Source organism: Vipera ursinii (genome assembly GCF_947247035.1).
Source record: "Vipera ursinii genome assembly, chromosome: 1".
NCBI lineage: Eukaryota > Metazoa > Chordata > Lepidosauria > Squamata > Viperidae > Vipera > Vipera ursinii.
In genome coordinates, this window is record NC_139512.1 from 9,334,783 (window position 1) to 9,355,495 (window position 20,713).

Below are 20,713 nucleotides of genomic sequence, written 5' to 3' on the forward strand. Positions count from 1 at the left end.
ACTTTAAATCTTTAAATTTTAATTCCCACCCACCCACACGCACACCTTTAATATTACTCCTTTCTCTCTCTTTAGGCTTCAGATATTTGCAAAGTGGTTTTTTTTTTAAAAAAATCACATGTCAGGTTAAAAAGAGAACGGACGCGTTCCGTTTCTCCACTTTTGAATCATGCGGGTCCAAAGCTGTTTTTTGGTGTGTGTGTGTGTGTGTAATTGATTTTGTAGATGAGTGCCACATTTGAGGGGAAAGTGAGGGGCTGAGCATGAGACACGTGGGTGTGTTGGCGCACACACACACACAGGCACGTGCCACACTGATGTCTTTCTGAATCTGCCTCAGCTTTTACCCTTCTTGGCCGGGGGCTTGGCTGCAGTAAGCACAAACCCTCTGCCCCCCCCTCAACTCAACTCAACTCAACTCAACTCAACTGCCCTGTGGTGGCACGCGCAACATGCAAACCACAACACTCTTTCGAAAATGAACTTTATTTAAAAAAAAACACACGTGCCAAGAACAGGTCTCGGAGCACACATCGCATTTGTCTAGGAGGGCACCTTGGCCGAGACCTTAAGGCTGAGTTCAGCCAAGGAAAGACGGTGCCCGCCGTCTCATTTCCTGGGACTCTGCGGCTTTCTGCCCACCATGCAGACCTCTTGTTCTGCTTTGTGTCCGTTTCTGTTGCTTCAAAGAGGCCACGTGCTGAAAGAGCATGAGAACAGCTTCCCTAGGAGTATTCGTTTGATCCTAGGCAACCATTCATTTTAGGTCCAAAAAGGCACTTTGGGAGTAGGAACGCAGCCCCCCCCCGTTTCTAACCCCAACGAGGAATTGCATCTTTTTTGGTGGGGTGGGGGGGGGACGGACTCTGAAGAAGCCCTTTTTGTAAATGAATCCAACTTTCTGCATATATATTTCCTTCCTTCTTTTATTTCCACTGAGCCTTAGGATGCACCGTTCCATCAGCATGGAAGCATTCACAGGTAGTCCCCAACGTAGGACCCTACAGGTAATCCTCAACTTACCCAGTCTGTTTCGTGACCATTCAGTTACGATGGCAGCGGAAAAAGGGACTTATGACTGTTTTACACACGACCATTGCAGCTTCCCCCTGGTCACATGATCAAAATTCGGACGCTTGGCAACTACATGTATTTATGGCGGTTGCAGTCTCCCGTGTCTGTGTGTGTCACGTGATTCCCTTTTGCTACCTTCTGACAAGCAGAGCCAATGGGGGAAGCCAGAGTGTTACTAACTTAACCGCTGCAGCGATCCACTTAACAATGGTGGTAAAATGGGGCAAACCTCACTTAACAACTGCCTCCTTAGCAATGGAAATTTTGGGCTCTCTTGTGGATCGAGGGCTAGCCGTAATGGAGCCTGTCCATTATGGGCGCATGTTGCGGCCGTCCTAAATCAGGTCAGTCACTTGACTCTTATTTTAAACTCTTTTTTTGCAGTGGCAAGCAAAGATGGCAGTCATAAGATAAGCACCGTGGTTCTGAAGTGAACATATTGTTCACTATGGTGCGGTTTTGCCCAAAGTAACTTGTGGTTTTCGGCAAAACCGTCACAAAACACTGGGATACTTTAAATTAGGGGTCTTCCAACTTGGCCCTTTTATGACTTGTGGACTTCAACTCCCAGAATTCCTCAACCAGACACGCTGGTTGAGGAATTCTGGGAGTTGAAGTCCACAAGGCATAGAAGGGCCACGTTGGAAGACCCCTGCTTTAAATGGCCTTAAGTGCGGCTGTGTTACTGAGTGACAGTGGGTGTGGGTCCGGCCTTCCCAACATTTGTAACTCCCTTTTTTCCCAGGTAGGTCATAATATCAACTGGTCACTAAGTGCCCGGTCATAAGATGAAGATTACCTGTATTTCTAAGCCATAGAAACAGGGTGCTTGCGGCGGTGATTCTTAGAACTGCACAGGAAAATCTCTTGGGTGTGATCAGAAAAAAAATTAAGATGGGAGCCACGGGGCTGGAATGAAATTCTGCCTGCTTTTTTAGGGGCGCTATGATTTTTTTTAGAACGACATGCTATGGACAGACCAGCACTGGTGGAAAAATGCATGCTTCCAACACAAAAGACCTGAAAATTTACCATCTGGTGCCCTCTTTTCAAGGGGCCTGGGAATTCTGGGTTTGGCAGTCCCAGACTAGGGAGAAAGTGCCTGTCGGGGTTAGGAATGCAATTGCTATATTTTTTTTTTCATCTTGCCTCTCATTTGCCTATTCATTTTGAGTGGCTCCGTTCATTTAGGTTTGCTGTCACATTGCGCCACCTGGGCAGGTTGTCTTTGAAGTCATGGCCCCACTTATTTGCAGTGCCTCCAAATATGGTTTGCCACAGTTTAAAGCGGCATTCTTCAACCTCCGCCACTTGATGCCACCCGTCTTCAAGTGACCAAGGTTGAGGAACATTGTTTTGAAGACCGATCACACACACACCCCCGCCCCCCCCGGGGGCAGATCATTACATTTAAACCGTCCATTGCTGGATTTTGTAGTGCCTGAGCAAACCAAGGAGACCATCTTGCAAACCTCGTAAGTGGAACCTGGATCTTTTTTCTCTCCCCACAGCTAGGCATCCTAGTTTGTTGGACTCTAGCAAGGAGGCAGGTCAAGCTTCCCTATAAAGGAAAAATGGCCAGCCACAGAAATAAGGATGGAAAGCAGGACTGGGCCTGTGGCCAACCGCTGAACAAGTTCAACTCCATCCTGCATGGGTAAAAATTCAGATTAAAGCACCTTGGATTGACGGCTGCCCAGCCCACTAACACAGCCGTAGCTGCCTTGTCTGTGGGATACGGGTTCTCCTGTACAACTGCTCCTGCTGCTAAGTTTTTTGTTTTTTTTTAGTCTTTCGTTGGCATCTCCATTTTGCGACTTAAATCCGTTGTTGAGCCTCCCCTGTGGAGGATGGACCACCAGGTCTTCTACAGTGGCTTTGCCAACCTTGTTCGCTTCAACCCTGATGGACTTCAACTCCCAGAATTCCTCAGCCAGCATGCTGCAGCAATGGATGCAAGGCTGGCTGAGGAATTCTGGGAGTTGAAGTCCACACCTCTTCAGGCGGGCCAGGTTGCTGCAGATATCCTTCCGAGGATTTGAAGAGGGCTATTTCCTGCTTTTTAGCTTTTACTCATCTAGGCTACACATTTTCTTTAATGGATACGGGTTTTGTGGGGATTGGCAGGCCCATTAAAACCATACCAAGCCATTAAAACGGGGGGGGGGGGGGAGTGTCCTGCAAAGTGTAGTTAAAAAAAAATCAAGATGGCAGCTATGACAGTGCCATCAAAGCTCCACATATTCATGCGTGTTGTGCACATAAAAATTGCTTTGATCATAATGGCTACCATCTTGACTTTGTTTGACCCCACCCTGGAGACCCTCTGAAATGACTTCCTGTTATTATTTCTCATTTGGAATTTAGACTTCTGCTCGTGTAGCCCAAGTCTGTCTTTCCTTTGCTGGCATCCATATCATCCATACTCCATGATCAACTAGTACCCTAAAATGTTTTTTTCCACACGTTCCATTACGAAGCTGGGGCATCCCCACCTCCCCCCCACCCCCGTCTCTCTGTTCACTGGATTTTTGCTTCCAAAGTGATAAAACTCTGCATTTGTGTTAACATTGAATTGTTACTTTCAGCCCATTTCAATAAAACTTTCAAAAAACTTTTGAATTTTATTGCAGTCGTCTACTCTGTACCCCGGATTCCACTCAATTTGGGTTCCTCGGTCAACTGGATCTTGCCGTTTCAAGCTGTGTCATGAGTGACACGGCAGAAGACTTTGCTCATCTTTTCAGCAAACTTTCTGGCTTTTAAATGGTGCTGGAATGTGAAGGTGACAAAAGATCCAACCTTCTATTAAGCTTCACGGTGACCCATTTCACGCAGCCCTAATATATACTGTATTGGCCAAGCTAACCTGGGTGATGTAAAGACAGAAACACGCTTCACTATTTTTTTTTGGTCAAGAGTTGGAATTGAGCCTGGGGTAAACGTATGAAACAAGAAGGAATAGATGGGAGTAAGTCAGAGGGAGATCCAACTTGGAAGTAAGGAGGAATTTGCCACAACGAGAACAATTATTTTCAAGAAAAGATTGGACAGCCATTTGTCTAGGATGGTGTAGGGCAGGGGTTCCCAACCAGGGGTGCTTGCAACCCCTGGGGCCACGAGACAATATTCCAGGGGGTGCGAAAACATGGGTCTTCAAAATTATAGGGTATATGCAAAATTTGTTGCCGTTATTTCGAATTTTTGTAAGGGGTGCGAGAATATATTCAAGGTGCTGGTTACGACCTATAAAGCCCTAAATGGCATGGGTCCGGGTTACTTACGGGAGCACCTGCGGCCGGCATCAACTTCCCTCCGCCCAGTGCGCTCCCACAGAGAGGGCCTCCTTAGGGTGCCGTCGGTCAAAGAGTGTCGACTGGCGGCCCCCGGGGGGGCGCGCCGGATTTATGGAACCGTTTACCGGTGGAGCTCCGGATGGCTCCCGACCTTCGCTCCTTCCGACGTGACCTAAAAACATATTTATTTGAACAAGCCGGCCTGGTCTGATGGGTTTAGGGGTATTTTAACATTTTGTATTAATTTAATTGGGCTACTGTATTTAATATTTCTTTTAATTTTTATATATTGTATTTTATTGTATTGCCCTGTACACCGCCCTGAGTCCTTCGGGAGAAGGGCGGTATAAAAATTAAATTATTATTATTATTATTATTATTATTATTATTATTATTATTATTATTATTATTATTATTATTATTATTATTATTATTATTATATCAGAAGCGTTCTAGTGGTGAGGGGCATAGAAAAGGTTGGGAGCCACCAGTACAGTGGCTTGAGCAAGAGGATGGACTAGAAGACCTCTGAGGTCCCTTCTACCCCTATGAGTCTACGACCCTATGGATGGAGGCTGCACAGCATACCAAATACAACCGGCCAGCTTGTGGTTCAGTGTTGTACTGACAGCACCACAAAGTTCTCCTTAAGGCATGGATTTACACAGCATAAATCTTACTACTACTGTGTAGTAAATCACTAGCACACAAGGATGCCTGGACAGTCTCTACTTTCTAAAGCAGGGGTCCCCAACGTATGGACTGCGGCTCACTGGCCACTGGATCGTGGGATAAGCTGGCCAGTACGTGCACACATGTGCATGCACTCGTGCTAGTGCCTGTGGACCCGTTTGCTCATGCGCACGGGGCTAGTGGCGATGGCTAGTGCCTGCGCAAGTGGGACCGCTAGCGCACACGTGGGTAATGGCCCATTTGCAAATGCACACGGTAGCTAGTGCCTGTGTGTATGCGCAAATGGGGCCACTAGCGTCATGTGTTGCATGGCCCGTTTGTCCATGTGCACTGGGCTAGCAGCAGCAGCTAGCGCCTGCACGCCTACACAAACACGGCCGCTAGTGCCATGTGGGTGCGTGAGGCCATTTCTGCATGTGCATGCGCATGGTGCGCAAATTTCCCAGCTGCTTCCTTTCCCTCTGGGCCGCCAACATGAAAGGATTGGTGACCTCTGTTCTACATCAATGTTTCTCAACCATGGCAAGTTGAAGTTCGGTGGACTTCAACTCCCAGAATTCCCCAGCCAGACCCTTTAGAATGTATGGTATCAACGCTGCTAACATCGGATGTTATTACTTTGACAGTATATGAAGGTGCAGCCATTTTCCCCTTAACTTGTGTGTTACTTTTAGAGTTAGATGATACTGGGGGGTGGAGGAGGAAGAATGTGTATGGGAATTAATTAGACATAACAACATCTAGTAGAGTGTTTTTCAAGGTTGTTTGAAATAAGAGATGATAAGAAATGGGTTGGAGAACTGGAGGGAAGGTCTGCATTTCAAACTAATTGGAGAATGTGATTTATGACTGTTAATTAGAGGAGGGAATTGTGCTTTGATACCATGGACTATAGGCACTTTTGTTGACAGGGTGATGTCTCTGCTTTTTAGTGTGCTGTCTAGATTTGCCATGGCTTTCCCCGAGGAAAGGATTTGAGTTTTAGCTTGAGGATCTGGCCTTCTAAAGAGCAGTCAGGGTTGATCTCCTCTAGGACTGACCGGTTTGATCGCCTTGCAGTCCAAGGGACTCGCAGGAGTCTTCCCCAGCACCATAGTTCAAAGGCCTCCATTCTTCGGCGCTCAGCCTTTTTTATGGTCCAGCTTTCACTGCCATACATTGCAACTGGGAAGACCATAGCCTTGACTATACGCACTTTCCCCGAGGAAAGCCATGGCAAATCTAGACAGCACACTAAAAAGCAGAGACATCACCCTGTCAACAAAAGTGCGTATAGTCAAGGCTATGGTCTTCCCAGTTGCAATGTATGGCAGTGAAAGCTGGACCATAAAAAAGGCTGAGCGCCGAAGAATGGAGGCCTTTGAACTATGGTGCTGGGGAAGACTCCTGCGAGTCCCTTGGACTGCAAGGCGATCAAACCGGTCAGTCCTAGAGGAGATCAACCCTGACTGCTCTTTAGAAGGCCAGATCCTCAAGCTAAAACTCAAATCCTTTGGCCACCTAATGAGAAGGAAGGACTCACTGGAGAAGAGCCTAATGCTGGGAAATATCGAGGGCAAGAGAAGAAGGGGACAACAGAGAATGAGGTGGCTGGATGGAATCACCGAAGCAGTAGGTGTGAATTTAAATGGACTCCAGAAGATGGTAGAGGACAGGAAGGCCTGGAGGAATGTTGTCCATAGGTCGCGATGGGTCGGACACGACTTCGCAGCTAACAACAACACCATGTGTTTAGGGGAAGGGAATTCAGATTTTGGCTTCCGCCATGTATGTGCTGATGCCATGCTACTCGAATAAAGATTAAGGTAAACAATGCCTCGAAGTTATTTGAAAGAGTTTCATCGGTCGGAACCATGACAGTATGGGACTTCAACTCCCAGAATTCTCCAACCAGCAGGGCTGACTGGGGAATTCTGGGAGATGAAATCCATGCATCTTAAAATCGCTAAGGTTGAGAAACACTGCTTTAACAGGTTTTGCAAAAGGTTGAATTAGAATTATTAATTCACAATTCCAGGTAAAATGCCCCTTTGTCACTCCTGCACTTTCTTCCTTAGTGACAGAAAAGGCGCTGCATAAAACCGACTCCGTAGAATCCACGTCTCCATTGAATCTTTATTTTCTTTTTTAAAAAAGGAAAAAAAAAACCAGAAAAGCACACTTTTCCCTTTGCTCCAGCCCTTATAAACAGCATGCAGATTTTTTTTGTATACATATGTGTGTGTGTGTGTGTGTTTGTGTGTGGGGGTGGGTGTATGTGTTTTTGTTTTATTCATAACGGAATGGGGAGGCTGTTCCTCATGTTTTTATTTTAAAATACTTATTTGGGTTCTTGTCCCTTCATCCCCGCCAGTTCAAATGCATCGTAACGGATAAAGTAGTCCTTAAAGATATTGCAAAGGAAAAATAAAGGAAGGGACGGGAATCCAAAAGGGAAAAATAATATATCTATATATATATATATTTCTATATATATATCTCTATATATATACACACACAGTCACCCACACCCACACATTATATATATATATATATATATATATATATATATATATATATATATATATATATATATATAGTATATATGTATATATATGTATGTATATATATATATAAAACAGTAGTCTACTACATAAAGTGCGTGTTGATGGCTTGCAAATTTCCAAACACACCTGGGAAGGTAGCAAAAGAGGATTTGCATGAGGGACATCACTCTTTAAAGACCATTCACTGCCTCTTCCCCCATCACTGCTCCCCAATGCAACCCCCAGAAACAGTCCGGGTTTATCTGGGTCACACACAGGATCGCAGTCAAAGGGAAGCCTGGATCCCATCCGACAAACCACAGTTAAGCTCCTTTCGAAAAGAAAAGTCACGTGGAAGGAGGTGACAGGCTGGGAGCAAGTCACTGTCCAATTTTTTTCCCTTGGGTTTGACTCATTAAAAAGACCAAAAGAAAAATAAAAAGATCTCCCCTTTTCCTTCTTCGTGGTTTTGATTGCAAGCTCGTTCTACAGGTGATCTGCTACAGGTGGGATGGGTAGAATGGAGGAGACCCGGATGGACGAGATCGGGGTGGGAGGCTGCTTAGGGCAGCAGACAATCCGGAACTCGGGCTGCAGAGAAGAAGCGGGGGGAAAAAAAGAAAATAAAATTATACTTTATCTGTTTCCAACCCATTAAGCACAAGAAAAGGGGGGGGAAGAGTAAGCACCGTAGGTTACGGGTTACAGGTAGTCCTTGACTTACGACCCCAAGGGGTGGGGCAGAATTCCAGTTGCTAAGCAAGGCGGTGGTGAAGCTTTTTTTGTCACAGCTGTTTGGCAAATCGCTGCCATCGTGAGGTTAAACGCGCAGTTGTTAAGCAAGCCTCTTCCACGTTGGTTTTGTTCGTTGTAGGCCGGCAGGGAAGATCAAATAGGGCGATCAAATGACCTGGGGTTGCCGCAGCAGCCATAAATACAAGCTGGTGGTCAAGGGCCTGAATTCTGACCACAGGGCCATGGGGAAGCAGCAATGGTTGTAGGTGTCAGGACCGGACATAAATCACTTTTTTTCCAGGGCTGTTTGTCAGGTCCCCAAAACCTCATTTTTTTCCTTGCATATATATTCTACTTTCGGGGCCTGCCAGTCTGCTGGGGGGAAGGGGGAGCATGCAGTCCGTTCTGGGCAACAAAAAAAATTAGCTACCGGTTCTGCCGAAGTGGTGCGAACCGGCTGAATCCCCACCACTGCCTCTATCCTCTTGAGGAAGGCATGCGGGAGACGGTTGCGGAGAAACGAAAGCGGAGAAGACCTTGAGATGCGGGCCAAGAGTGCCACTTACCCGCTCAATGTGCCACCTGTGGATTGGCTGGATTTCAAATGGACACTATGGCTTTGCTAGGAGGAGGAGGAGGAATATTGCTGGCTTAACTATACCCTTTGCGCGGGATTTTCCCTGGACCTCGCCTTGATTTCCCTGTCTGTCTGTCAACTCTGCAATGAATTGAGCTGAAGCCTTTCTCTAGCATGTCTAGCCTGGAGGAAACCGAGAGATGTCCTGCCTGCATTTCTGAAGGGGAATCAAAAAATGACAAGAGTGAACCTCCTGCTGATCCCTGGTGGAAGGATCCCCACTGAAAAGGATTACATTACGGGAGGATGGATTCTAGCTAAGGATTAGGAGGGATTGTGGCAAGAAAAAGGTCACTAAAGGAGGGCTGGCTTAGACCGGGTTCAAATAGCTTGGAGGGCCCCTGAAAAATGCTTTCTATCTCCAGATAAGATAAGAAAAGCAGATGGGATCAATCGCATGCCAGAGTCGATCCAGTTCGCCATGCTGAAATGTGATCAGAAGGCAAGCTGAGAAAGGGGAGAGAGAGAGAGAGAGAGAGAGAGAGAGAGAGAGAGAGAGAGAGAGAGAGAGAGAGAGAGAGAGAGAGAGAGAGAAGAGAGAATATATATATTTGTGTATAAGAGGGGAAAATCACATCGGTTTGAAGTGTGCAAATGTGACAAGGCCAGAATCCCGGGGGCGGAAAGACGCAGGAGGAGATGGATAATTGGGAAAGGATGGGGAGGAGAGAGATGAGTTATGAAGCAGAGACTGCTTTGACAGAAGCATCCAGGGAGGAAAAAGCAACCGGAAAGGTGGAAAAATCAAATGAACAAACAAGCAGCTAAGAAAGAAAAAACCCATCCAGAGCTATGACACTGTTTGCAAAAGGGGCTCCCCCCACACAGCAAGGGCAGGGATGGCAGCTTCACAAGAAGAGGAAACAGACCACCCATTCACACACACACACACACACACACACACACACTCCCCAGAAGCACCTGGGTCCTCCCCAACCTGTTTCTCTCATTGCTTTGGAATTCTTTTCATCTTCAAAAACAAAAAGGGGTATTTGTGTGTGTGTGTGTGTGTGTGAGCGCACACCTGCAGGCAGAAAGGCCCTGGAGGCAAGATTAAACTCATATCCCCCAGGTCAGGACCGCATCTGTGGCGGCCAATCAAATTAAATCCTATTACATGGAGTTCCTCATTCTGTATTAATTTAAAAAAGGGGGGTGGGTGGGTGGGTAGGAGGTAAGATGAACTCTCTTATCTCAAGTGGGAGGGGTGGTTGAAAAGAAGGCTTAGTCCCCCCCCCCGCCTGACCCCTTGATTTGGCGTTGGGCAAATGAAATATTCAGAGAAGGAAAACATCCAGAGCAGAGGTCTTCAAACTTGACCACTTTAAGACTTGAGGACTTCACCTCCCAGAATTCCTCAGCCAGCCAGGGAGTTGAAGTCCACAAGTCTTAAAGTGGCCAAGTTTGAAGACCCCTGTTCCAGAGTCTAAAACCAGTGTTTCTCAACCTGGGAAACTTTTAAGGTGGGTCCCCAGGGTCACGTGATCACAATCCAGACCGCTTGGCAGCCCGATTCATATTGATGACGGCTGCAGCATCCTTTTTGGCCACCTTCTGACAAGCGAAGTCCAGGGCGAAGAAGCCAGGTCCCCTTAACAAGCGTCCTGCTAACGGCAGCGATTCGCGCGACAGCTGCGGCAGGACAGGCCGCCAAAAACGGGGCAAAAAACATGTAACTCTCTCGTTTAAGCAACAGAGATTTTGGTCTCCGTTGTGGTCGCTAAGCAGAGGACTACCTGTCCAGACGCTTCCCTCCCTCCGAAAGTCGCCCGAGTTTTATACGCACGGGGGGGGGGGGCAGTCCAGCCGGTGGTCACTGCTGCTTGCAGGTGGAGAGTTTGCGGATCTTGCTGCTGGCGGAAGAGGCCTTGTGGGAAGGGTTGGAAGAGGCGCTGGCCCGTCGCTCGGCTTTCGTCTTGCTGACCAGCTGACCGGACTCCGTCCCGTTCATGCAGACCGGTTTGGGCAGCCCCCTGCTGCAGCTCTGCCCGTTCTGCCTGGTCTCGTTAGGCACCTGCCCTGGAAGGCATAAGGGAGAACTTTCCATGTCAGTACTGATAAAGCTCTGGCAACCCCTGAGCACGTGCAGAAAGCCTCTCGCCTTCCTCCCGAGTTGCCCCCTAACTGGAATTTATTTAGAGACGTGGGGAGCAAGGGAAGCAAAGCGTCAGTGTCCAAACCCGAATCCGGGGCCAATTTATTTGCAACACCCGATTTATTGTTAAAGATAGGCACCGTTTTAATGAGAGAAACAGGACACGCATTTAGAACAGATTTAGAACGGAACGAATGAAATAATTAGGCAGAATAACTGCATTTCATAAGAATGCGCCTCATAATTGCGTATGGTAATTTTACCGTAGAGAAAATTGAGGGGGATGGGGGGGAAACAATAGGTAGATTACAGGTAGTTCTCATTTAATGACTGGTTGCTAAGCAACTGTTCAAAGTTATAACAGAGCACCCCCCCCAAAAAAGCTAGTTATCTCCTGGTCCTTCAGCTTCCCGAGGTTGAAAAACTCCAGGCTAGCCCAGAGAAGAGAAAGCCAATGAAAGACATAAGAGCAGTCTTCTAATGCAGCGGCCCCCAACCCTTTGGGCACCAGGGACCGGTTCCGTGGAGAGAGGTTTTTCCACGGACCAGAGAGGACGTGGTTTCGTGTGCTGCCTGCATCCCACGGATGGGGCTTTGCTTGTTTCCACGGCCCGGTTTCTGGCATGCTGCGGTCCGGTGCTGGTCCGTGGGCCTGAGGTGTTGGGGACCCCCGTCCTACTAATACCTGGAGGGCTGCCTCAGGATTGAAAGGCTGGATTGTTCCCAGGACAAGACTACTACAGGCGGTCCTCAACTTATGACAATTGAGCCCAAACTGTCTGTTGTTTAACTGAGGTATTTGTTAAGCGAGTGGGAGTTCTGTAGAGAAAGATTCAAACTTGAAATGAGGAGGAATTTTCTCACCAAGGGAACTTTTACGCTGAGGAACAAGTCTGCTTGCTGGAGTCCCGGCGGCTCCGTCAGTGAAGATTTTCGAGCCAACAACAGAGTAACAGAGTTGGAAGGGACCTTGGAGGTCTTCTAGCCCAACCCCCTGCTATGCCAAGGCCGGGAAGACATTTGTCTAGGCAGTTTGAGAATTCCAGCTCTGCGCAGGGGGTTGGACTAGAAGACCTCCACGGTCCCTTTCAACTCTATGGTTCTAACCATGCAACTTTGTTCATTTGGGACATTTTAAGGGTCTTTCTGGATAGGTTCAAGTGGTGATTCTCAAAATAAATTCTGCTACTTATTGATCCCTCTAGTCTAGACCAGAGGTCTTCAAACTTGGGCCTTTGATGACTCATGGACTTCAACTCCCAGAATTCCTGAGCCAGCCTTGCTGAGGGGAAAGGGAGAGGTTTCCATGCTGAGCCATGCTGGCTCAGGAATTCTGGGAGTTGAAGTCCATGAGTCATCAAAGGGCCAAGGTTGCCTACCCCTGCTCTAGACAGACTTTCATTTATCCAATCTTGAAAGAAATTTCCAGATAGGGCGTGTGACTCCTATTTACAGGTACCCTTCGACTCACGACTGCAGTGGAGCCTGCACGTTGGGGGTCTTAAGTCACGACAGCCATAAAGTGAGTCATCCCACGGCCCGACCCAAATTTGCAACCTTTTCTGTGGTCATTGTTAGGTGAATTTGAGGTCGTTAAGCAAATCAACTGTTCACTATGGGCCGATTTGGTTGAAGTAAATGTCGGTTTTCACCAAAAATATCATAAATTCTGGTCAAGTGACAACGCTAATGGCTCTAAAACGCTGGCTGGTTGCTGAGCATCACATGATCGTGGGGAGGGCATCAGAACCAAGCCATATTATAAGTGTTTTTGGGGGGGCTCCGTTCTATTGGTGATGCTCCCCATTTACCCGGTTTGGTGCCACCATCTGCACAAGACATCATACTGTTAACCAAGTTTAGATATGTCTTTATTCATCCCTTTTTATAACGCTATAGTTTATGTCATCATTTTGTATGTTCTCGTTTATTTTTAGATCTCATACTCACTGTTTTCCTGCGATTATGTACAGAAGCATGCAACAGTTCTATTATTGGATGTTTCAAAGATCTGGCCTTATGGCGGCAAGAAACGACGTTGACTTGTTTTGACCTGAAGTGTGCAAACGCACCTTTGGAAACACGTACAGGCCACACAGGGGAAGAGGAGAAACACACTCACATGTGCACGTCATACCGGAAGTCCTTGACTTACAACTGTAATGGAGATGGCCCACCCCGGTCTTAAGTTACGAAGTTACATGACCAGGTTTTATGAGGGGTTTTTTTTTGTTTGTGTCGATCGTTAATCAAAGGCTATCGACGTTAAGCAAAGCAACGGTTTGTTACGGGTTTCGTGAAAACTGAAAATTACTACCAGATTGGGGCAAAACTGCCATAAAACGTGGCCATCTGAGTGTCGGACACTGCAAATGGCCATAAAAGCAGTCCAGGTGCCGAATGCCTGAAATTTGGTTGTGTGACTGCAATGCGTCTGGGGATGTGCATGCACACCTATCTGTCAGAACTTCAAATCCAGCTCATCAGTAGCCCCCAGGTGGGTCTGTTGCAGCTTTGAAGAGTGGCTAAGTGTCACTTTCTCTTTCTTTCCACCTTTCCCAGCATCGATGCCTTTTCCAGAGAGCTGGGTCTTCACATCATGGGTTCCAAAATAGGAGAGTTCGTCCCTTGGTCATTTGTGCCTTGAGTGAGAATCCTGGGCTGATTTGTTTGACGAGTGATTAGTTTGTTTTCTTGACTGCCCATGAGATTCTCAAGAGTCTTCTCCAACATCAAACATTCAAAAATGTTATTTTCTATTGCTTTCTTCTAAGTTCAGCTTTTGCTTTGAGCTAGATTTTGCCTGTCAATATCCCACCTTTATTTTGTAAAACTCAAGATGGCAGAGAGATGTCTCTCCAGCACAGCCTTGTGAAATGGGTTGGGCTAAGAGAGAGGGCCTGGCCCAAAGTCACCTAGCCAACTTCCATGTCTGAGAGATCAACCACTCAACAGTCTTCGGATGTCTAGCCCAGCATCTTCTCCATTACACTAAGCAGGGAAAGAACACGAAGGAACATCCCTGCTTGGTTTCCTTGGAGGAAAAACCACACCTCCGCCAACACTGACAGAAGTTACTGCATATAGGCGAGGAGCAAACCTCACACTCGCTAGCACTGATGACATTACCTAGTCGGGTAATGAAACATCTGCAAGGAAGCAACCAGGTTCAGAGAGCACCAAAGACTCTGCAGTTCAACCGTGAGCTACAGATAATTCTCTTCTATTGGAGAATCTGAATCTGCCAGATCCCGTCAGTGTCTACGTCTGGGTGCCCCATTTTGGGGACAATCTGGAAGAAGTTCAGAAAAGAGCCACAGTGAGGCAGATCAAGGGACTAGAAGCAAGACTGGAGGAGCTGGAATTGTTGGGAACCCAAAAGACCTCACACTACCGCTTTGTAGTGCCTCGGTAAGGCCACACTTGGAATGCTGCATCCAGTTTTTATGCAAAAAAGATGGCGAGACTGTAGGAAGAGTGCAGAGAAGGGCAATAAAGATGAATAGGGGTCTGGAGGCTACAACATGAAGAACGGTTGCTGGAATTGGGCATGTCGAGTTTGATGAAAAGGAGGATGAGGGGTGACATGATAGCAGTCTTCCAATATCTCAGGGGCTGCCCCAAAGAAGAGGGAGTCAAGCTATTCTCCAAAGCACCAAAAAGCAAGAAAAAAGACACAATGGATGGAAAGAATTCAAGGAGAGAAGCCACCTAGAACTAAGGAAAATATTCCTAACGTTGAGAACACAGCCTTCAGAAGTTGTGGGTGCTCCATCCCTGTAGATCAGGGGTGTCAAACTCAACTTCATTGAGGGCCGCATCAGCATTGCGGTTGCGCTCAGGGGGCCGGGTGGGTATGGCCAGGGTGGGCGTGGCCTGCTGGGTGGGTGTGGCTAGAGTGCGTATGGCCTACTGGGTGGGCGTGGCCAGCTCTGCATCGTTCGCATCAAGGGTGCCTATGGGGGCCTGGGCAGGAGTGGGACAGATCTGAGGGTCTCTGGCAGAAGGAGGGTCTCTGGGCCAGGGCCAAGGCAGTGGAGACCGTTCCCTCACTGTTTCCAGGATGGCTTCGTGGGCCGCATGAAACCACTTCGCGGGCCGCATCCGGCCCCCGGGCCTTGTGTTTGACATGTCTGCTGTAGATTTTCAAGAAGAGACTGGACGGCCACTTGTCTGGAACGGCATAGGGCAGCGATGGCGAACCTTTTAGAGACCGAATGCTCAAATTGCAACCCAAAACCCACTTATGTATCATTGGGTGCCAGGTGGGTGTGGCCCATTGGGTGGGCGTGGCCCCAATGGTAACGGCAGACTGGGTGGGACTAAAAAGTTCAATCCATCAATTCCAACTTTGCGAGATCTTTTTTCCCCCCACGAGAAGTTGAAATTGCTTGATTGATTGAAACTTTTTTTTTTTTGCCCACGGTGGCAGAGGCCTAAAGTGAAAAGGTTTTATAAAATCCAGCCGAAGGCCTAGGACAGGGGCGACGGTGCGTGTGCCCACTCTGCGTGCCACCTGTGGCATGTGTGCTGTGGGTTCGCCACCACGGGTATAGCGTCTCCTGCTTGAGCAGGGGGCTGGACTAGAAGACCTCCAAGGTCCCTTCCCACTCTGTTATTATGTTAAAACTTGTCCCCCTGGGAGAAGATTAAGAGGTCTTCTCCATCATTCCAAAGAGCATGGATTCACCTTATGGGAAGCCTCACTCTAATCCAACAGTGGGGAAAAAACTTCCTAATGGCAACAAGAGTTTGAAAGTGAAAGCAACTATCTGGAGAAAAGATGGATGCTCTTCCACTCAATGGATTGAAACAGGCCGGACAGGCATCTCTCTGGGATGCACCAAGAATGTACTGGATTTGGAGGCCTCTTCCAGTTCTCTGAGTCTATGAAAAAAAAAATAAAGCAGTTGCTGATAAAAAAAACTTTCCTCTGTCCCATTTGTGTCCGACTCTGGGATGGCGCTCATCTCCGTTTCTTAGTTTAGCCAAAGGACCCCGATTGCTGGGGGCAATAAAGCTGACTTTGTAATAATGCCGCTTGGGGTGTGTGTGTGAAAGCCCTAATAAGCAGGCATATACATAGAATGAAGGCTACTGCTAAGCTTGTAAGCCGCCCTGAGTCTTCGGAGAAGGGCGGGATATAAATGGAATTTTTTTAAAAAAATTGTTCAAAGACGGTTCGGTGGCCGGCACAACTAAATGCTGAGGCTCATGGAATGCTGTTATCTTCCCACCAAGTGGTACCTATTTATCTACATGCATTTGCATGCTTTCTAACTGCTTAGGTGGGCAGTAGCTGGGGCAAGAACAGGAGCTCACCCCATCCCACGGTAGAATAGAATAGAATAGAATAGAATAGAATAGAATAGAATAGAATAGAATAGAATAGAATAGAATAGAATAGAATAGAATAGAATAGAATAGAAAAGAATAGAATAGAATAGAATAATAGGATAGGATAGGATAGGATAGGATAGGAAGAATGGAATAGAATAGAATAGAATAGAATAGAATAGAATAGAATAGAATAGAATAGAATAGAATAGAATAGAATAGAATAGAAGTGGAAGGGACTTTGGAGGTCTTCTAGTCCAGCCCCCTGCTCAAGCGGAAGAACCTATACCATCTCAGACAGGTGAATGTCTAGTCTCTTCTTAAAAGTCTCCAGTGATGGAGTTCCCATGATTTCTGGTGGCAAACTGTTCCACTGGTTGATTGTCCTCACTGTCAGGAAGTTTCTCCTTAATTCCAGGTTGCTTCTCTCTTTGATCAGCTTCCAACCATTGTTTCTCGTCCTTCCCTCTGGTGCTCAGGAGAATAACGTGACACCCTCTTCTTTGTGGCAGCCCCTCAGATACTGGAATACTGCTATCATGTCTCCACTATTTCTTCTTTTCTTTAGACTGGCCAAACCCAAGTTCCGCAACCGTTCCTCGTACGTTTTGGTCTCCAGGCCTTTGATCATCTTAGTTGCTCTTCTCTGATTTTTTTCCAAACTCTCAACCTCTTTTTTGTGATAAGGTGACCAAAATTGGACGTAGTATTCGAGGTCTCGAACTGCCAACCTTTGGATTGACAAGCCCAGCGTCTTCACCACTGTGCCCTGCTTAGTATGACCTACTCTTTGTAAGCAACCCTGTGCTGCTACTCGTACAAATCTCGCTTGCCTTAATACTGTGGGCTTCTGCTAAGAGATTAACTGTGCCAGTAAAAGCAAAAGAAGAATCTCCCCGTCTGAAACATATGTTTGCACTGGAAACTTGGTGATGCTCATTTGACTGGCTGGCTTTAAAATCTGCATCCAGCCCCAAATTCCACACTCTTGTAGGGAAAAATATGAGAGAAGCAGCGAGAGAAACTAGACCAAAGAAGATCTCAGCTACGTGGGCACGAAAAAAAGTTGAGGAGAATAAGCAGCGGAGAAAATGAACAACAGGGGATGGCTTCAAGGAGAAAAGTTGCAAAGAAGCAACCCTAAAATTGGAGGGGTTTCTTCCAAGGAGTTTAACCCTTTGCTTGATGGAAGATGGCCGCTGAAACCCCTTTTACCTTTGTTATAAGATGCTCTTTGGATACATTAATGCAGAGGTGTCCAACCTTGGCAACTTGTAAGTCCCGTTGTGGACTTCAACTCCCAGAATTCCCCAGGTCTTAAAATTGCCAAGGCTGGATACCCCAACATTAATATCTCTAGGAGTCTGTAGGTATGAAGAAGAGTTCAAGAATGTAGGGTTTAAGGAGTTTAGTTGGGTGACTAAACAGTTGAAATAAATAATAAGGAACTCTTACAAAGGAGGACCATGGAGAACCAGGCCGGTGATTGTGATGGAAAGATGTGCAAAAAACCATTAAATGCGGCCGCACCCTCCACCTCCTCCAACAACTAATGTAAGCTGAAAACCTTCACCAGAATCAATCCCAAAAGGTCTTGATCGTGAATTAGGAAAAAAAAACCCAAAGAATTCAAATTTTCAGAAGAAAAATTGGGGCGTGTTATTACCTAACTGAGATCTGGCTGTTGGTTTTCAGCACCTTCTTTACTAGGGTTTGGGAGAAAAACTGAGAAAATGGGCTTTTGATTAAACCATTTTGAATGGAATGGAATAGAAATAGAATGCAATAGAAGAATGGAATGGAATAGAATAGAATAGAAAGAATGGAATGGAATGGAATAGAATACAAATGAATAGAAATAGAATAGAAATAGAATTAGAAAAGAATAGAAATAGAATGGAATCAGACATGTCAAACACAAGGCCCGGGGGCCGGATCTGGCCCACGAAGTGGTTTCATGCGGCCCGCGAAGCCATCCTGGAAACAGTGAGGGAACGGCCCCCATTGCCTTGGCCCTGGCCCAGAGACCCTCCTTCTGCCAGAGACCCTCAGTTCTGCCCCACTACTGCCCAGGCCCCCATAGGCACCCTGGATGCGAACGATGTAGAGCTGGCCACGCCCACCCAGTAGGCCATACGCACTTTAGCCACGCCCACCCAGTAGGCCACACCCACCCTGGCCATACCCACCCGGCCCCCTGAGGGCAACCGCAATGCTGATGCGGCCCTCAATGAAATTGAGTTTGACACCCCTGGATAGAAGAATGGAATGGAATAGAATAGAAAGAATGGAATGGAATAGAATACAAATTAATAGAAATAGAATAGAATAGAAGAATGGAATGGAATGGAACAGAACGGAACAGAACAGAATAGAATATGAAGGATGGAATGGAATGGAATAGAATAGAAATAGAATAGAATAGGAATTTGGAAGGGACCTTGGCGGCCTTCTAGTCCTCAAGCAGGAGAACCTAGATAGAGAGTATTTGTAGTTCAGGGTTGAACTGTGGGATCCTTGTTGCTCTCTGTACTTGGCTGCTGTCTTGCAGACGTTTCATTACCCAACTAGATAGCATCATCACTGCTGGTGCTGTTAGTAGCACTGATGGCGTTACCCAGTTTGGTAAAGAAACGTCTGCAAGAAAACAACCCAAGCTCAGAGAGCACCAAGGGACCCCACCGTTCTTAAAAAACTGTTGAAAACCCAAGAGGCAACTTCCAACAGACAGGTTTTGGGATTGCAGACTGACGTTATAGGTTACCCTCCTGCCTAGGTTTCCTTTTGTCTTTTTCTCAGCCGGCAGGCAATTAGAAATTTCTGTAGCCTTGTCAGCTCTTCTATAAAAGCTTCTCCTACTTTTTTTTTGTTTGGCTTTCCATTCTTTTTTTTCTTTTTTTAAAAAAATCTGATTCACCCAGGACTTGTGACAGCGGCTGTGAGCTGGGCATGACGATGATGTTTCAGCTCACAGCCTAAGAGGTGGCTGGTGGGAGGCATTTGCGTCCTCCAGCAAAATTAGACCTAATCACATCATGTCCTTCCCTTTTGGCTGCTGGTGCTGAGTCACTGGACTTGAAAAGACCCAGCGCACGTCCTGGTATATTTTCTCTCCCCCCCTCCCCTGGTGAAAATTACCTTGGCAGGATCTGCTCAGAAGGGGGGAGAAAAGTGCTGAGGGTTTGGTGTGTGTGTGTGTGAGAGAGAGAGGGGGGGACCAAATAGGATTTCTGCATCGTTCTGGGGCGTGCAGGATCTCTTCGGGGCTGCTGACCTAAGCAACTGTCTTCCAAGGCGCTCACTTGCGAAACCCTTTTTCAGGACATCAAAAAAAGCTGGTTCTTTTTGATGGCTCAGGGCTAATCACGGTGGAAAATAAATCTCAGCTTTTTTTGTCACACACACACACACACACACACACACACACACACACACACACACACACCAGAACTACGTGCTTTTTAACCCCAGGAGCACTGCAGGCAGTTGGGCAAGATCCGGAGGGATTCTCCTACTGTCCGGCAGTGTCCACTGTCCAAGGTCATTTGAAGGACGCTGCTGGACACTTAAAAAGGGAGATTCCCAAATGCCTGCAGATCAGGTCCAAAGGTTTTTGAAGGCTGTGGATGGGCTGCTGATCTGATTACATACGTGCATACATACATACGTGACTATACTTTATTTATTCATATCCTGCCTTTACGGTTGTTACAAATAACGCAGGTGGAAGACATATCCAACACACCTAATGTCTCCTATTTTCCCCCTGCAACAAAAATTGTGTGAGGTGAGGAAGAGGAGGGCAGATTGGGCAAAGATAAAATCTAAATTGGCTCTGATTATTTTCCTTGCTGTCAGTCGTGCGTTCAACGATCTTCCCTTCCTGCTACGTTCAATTTTTCAGCACAATCACATTTTGGAGAAGGGTGAGGGGAGGGGGGTTTCTACCCAAAGCTTTGAGGGGGTGCAGGCTCTGCGACGCACCCCCGAGGGAGAGGTCCTGGAGGAAGACCATCCCAGACCGATTCAACCCTTCCCATCCAGGATGGTGGGGGCCAGAGGTTTAACGCCCATTCAAAAGGCATCAAGGCAGCGTCCGTCATCTGTCGGCAGCATCCAGTCAAGCAACCTAATTTTTAAATAACCGTTTCAAGGCCGAAGAGACGAGATGAAAGAGAGGCGGCTTTTTCCTTTCATCAACGGGAGGCTTAAAAATGCCTCCCCCACAGCATCCAGGGTCCACCTCCGCTAGTGACTCAACGCTCCTTCTTCCCCTTGTTCTCCTCCTTCGCCTCCTTACGCAGCAGTGGCTTGCCTGCTG

General features: G+C 46.9%; 1 protein-coding gene across 1 annotated transcript in view; it reads right to left on the bottom strand.

The window, feature by feature from the left end:
* Positions 1 to 7,633: 7,633 nt before the first annotated feature.
* The window catches only part of STK11 (serine/threonine kinase 11), a 94,884-nt gene continuing 81,804 nt past the window's right edge, over positions 7,634 to 20,713 (bottom strand). Inside the window, exons 9-10 of the mRNA XM_083364106.1 lie at positions 10,747 to 10,979; positions 7,634 to 8,179 (exon numbers count right to left, since the gene is read on the bottom strand). Of these exons, the coding sequence (XP_083220232.1) occupies positions 10,774 to 10,979 (206 nt within the window). The 3' untranslated portion in view covers positions 7,634 to 8,179; positions 10,747 to 10,773. The remainder of the gene's footprint in view (positions 8,180 to 10,746; positions 10,980 to 20,713) is intronic.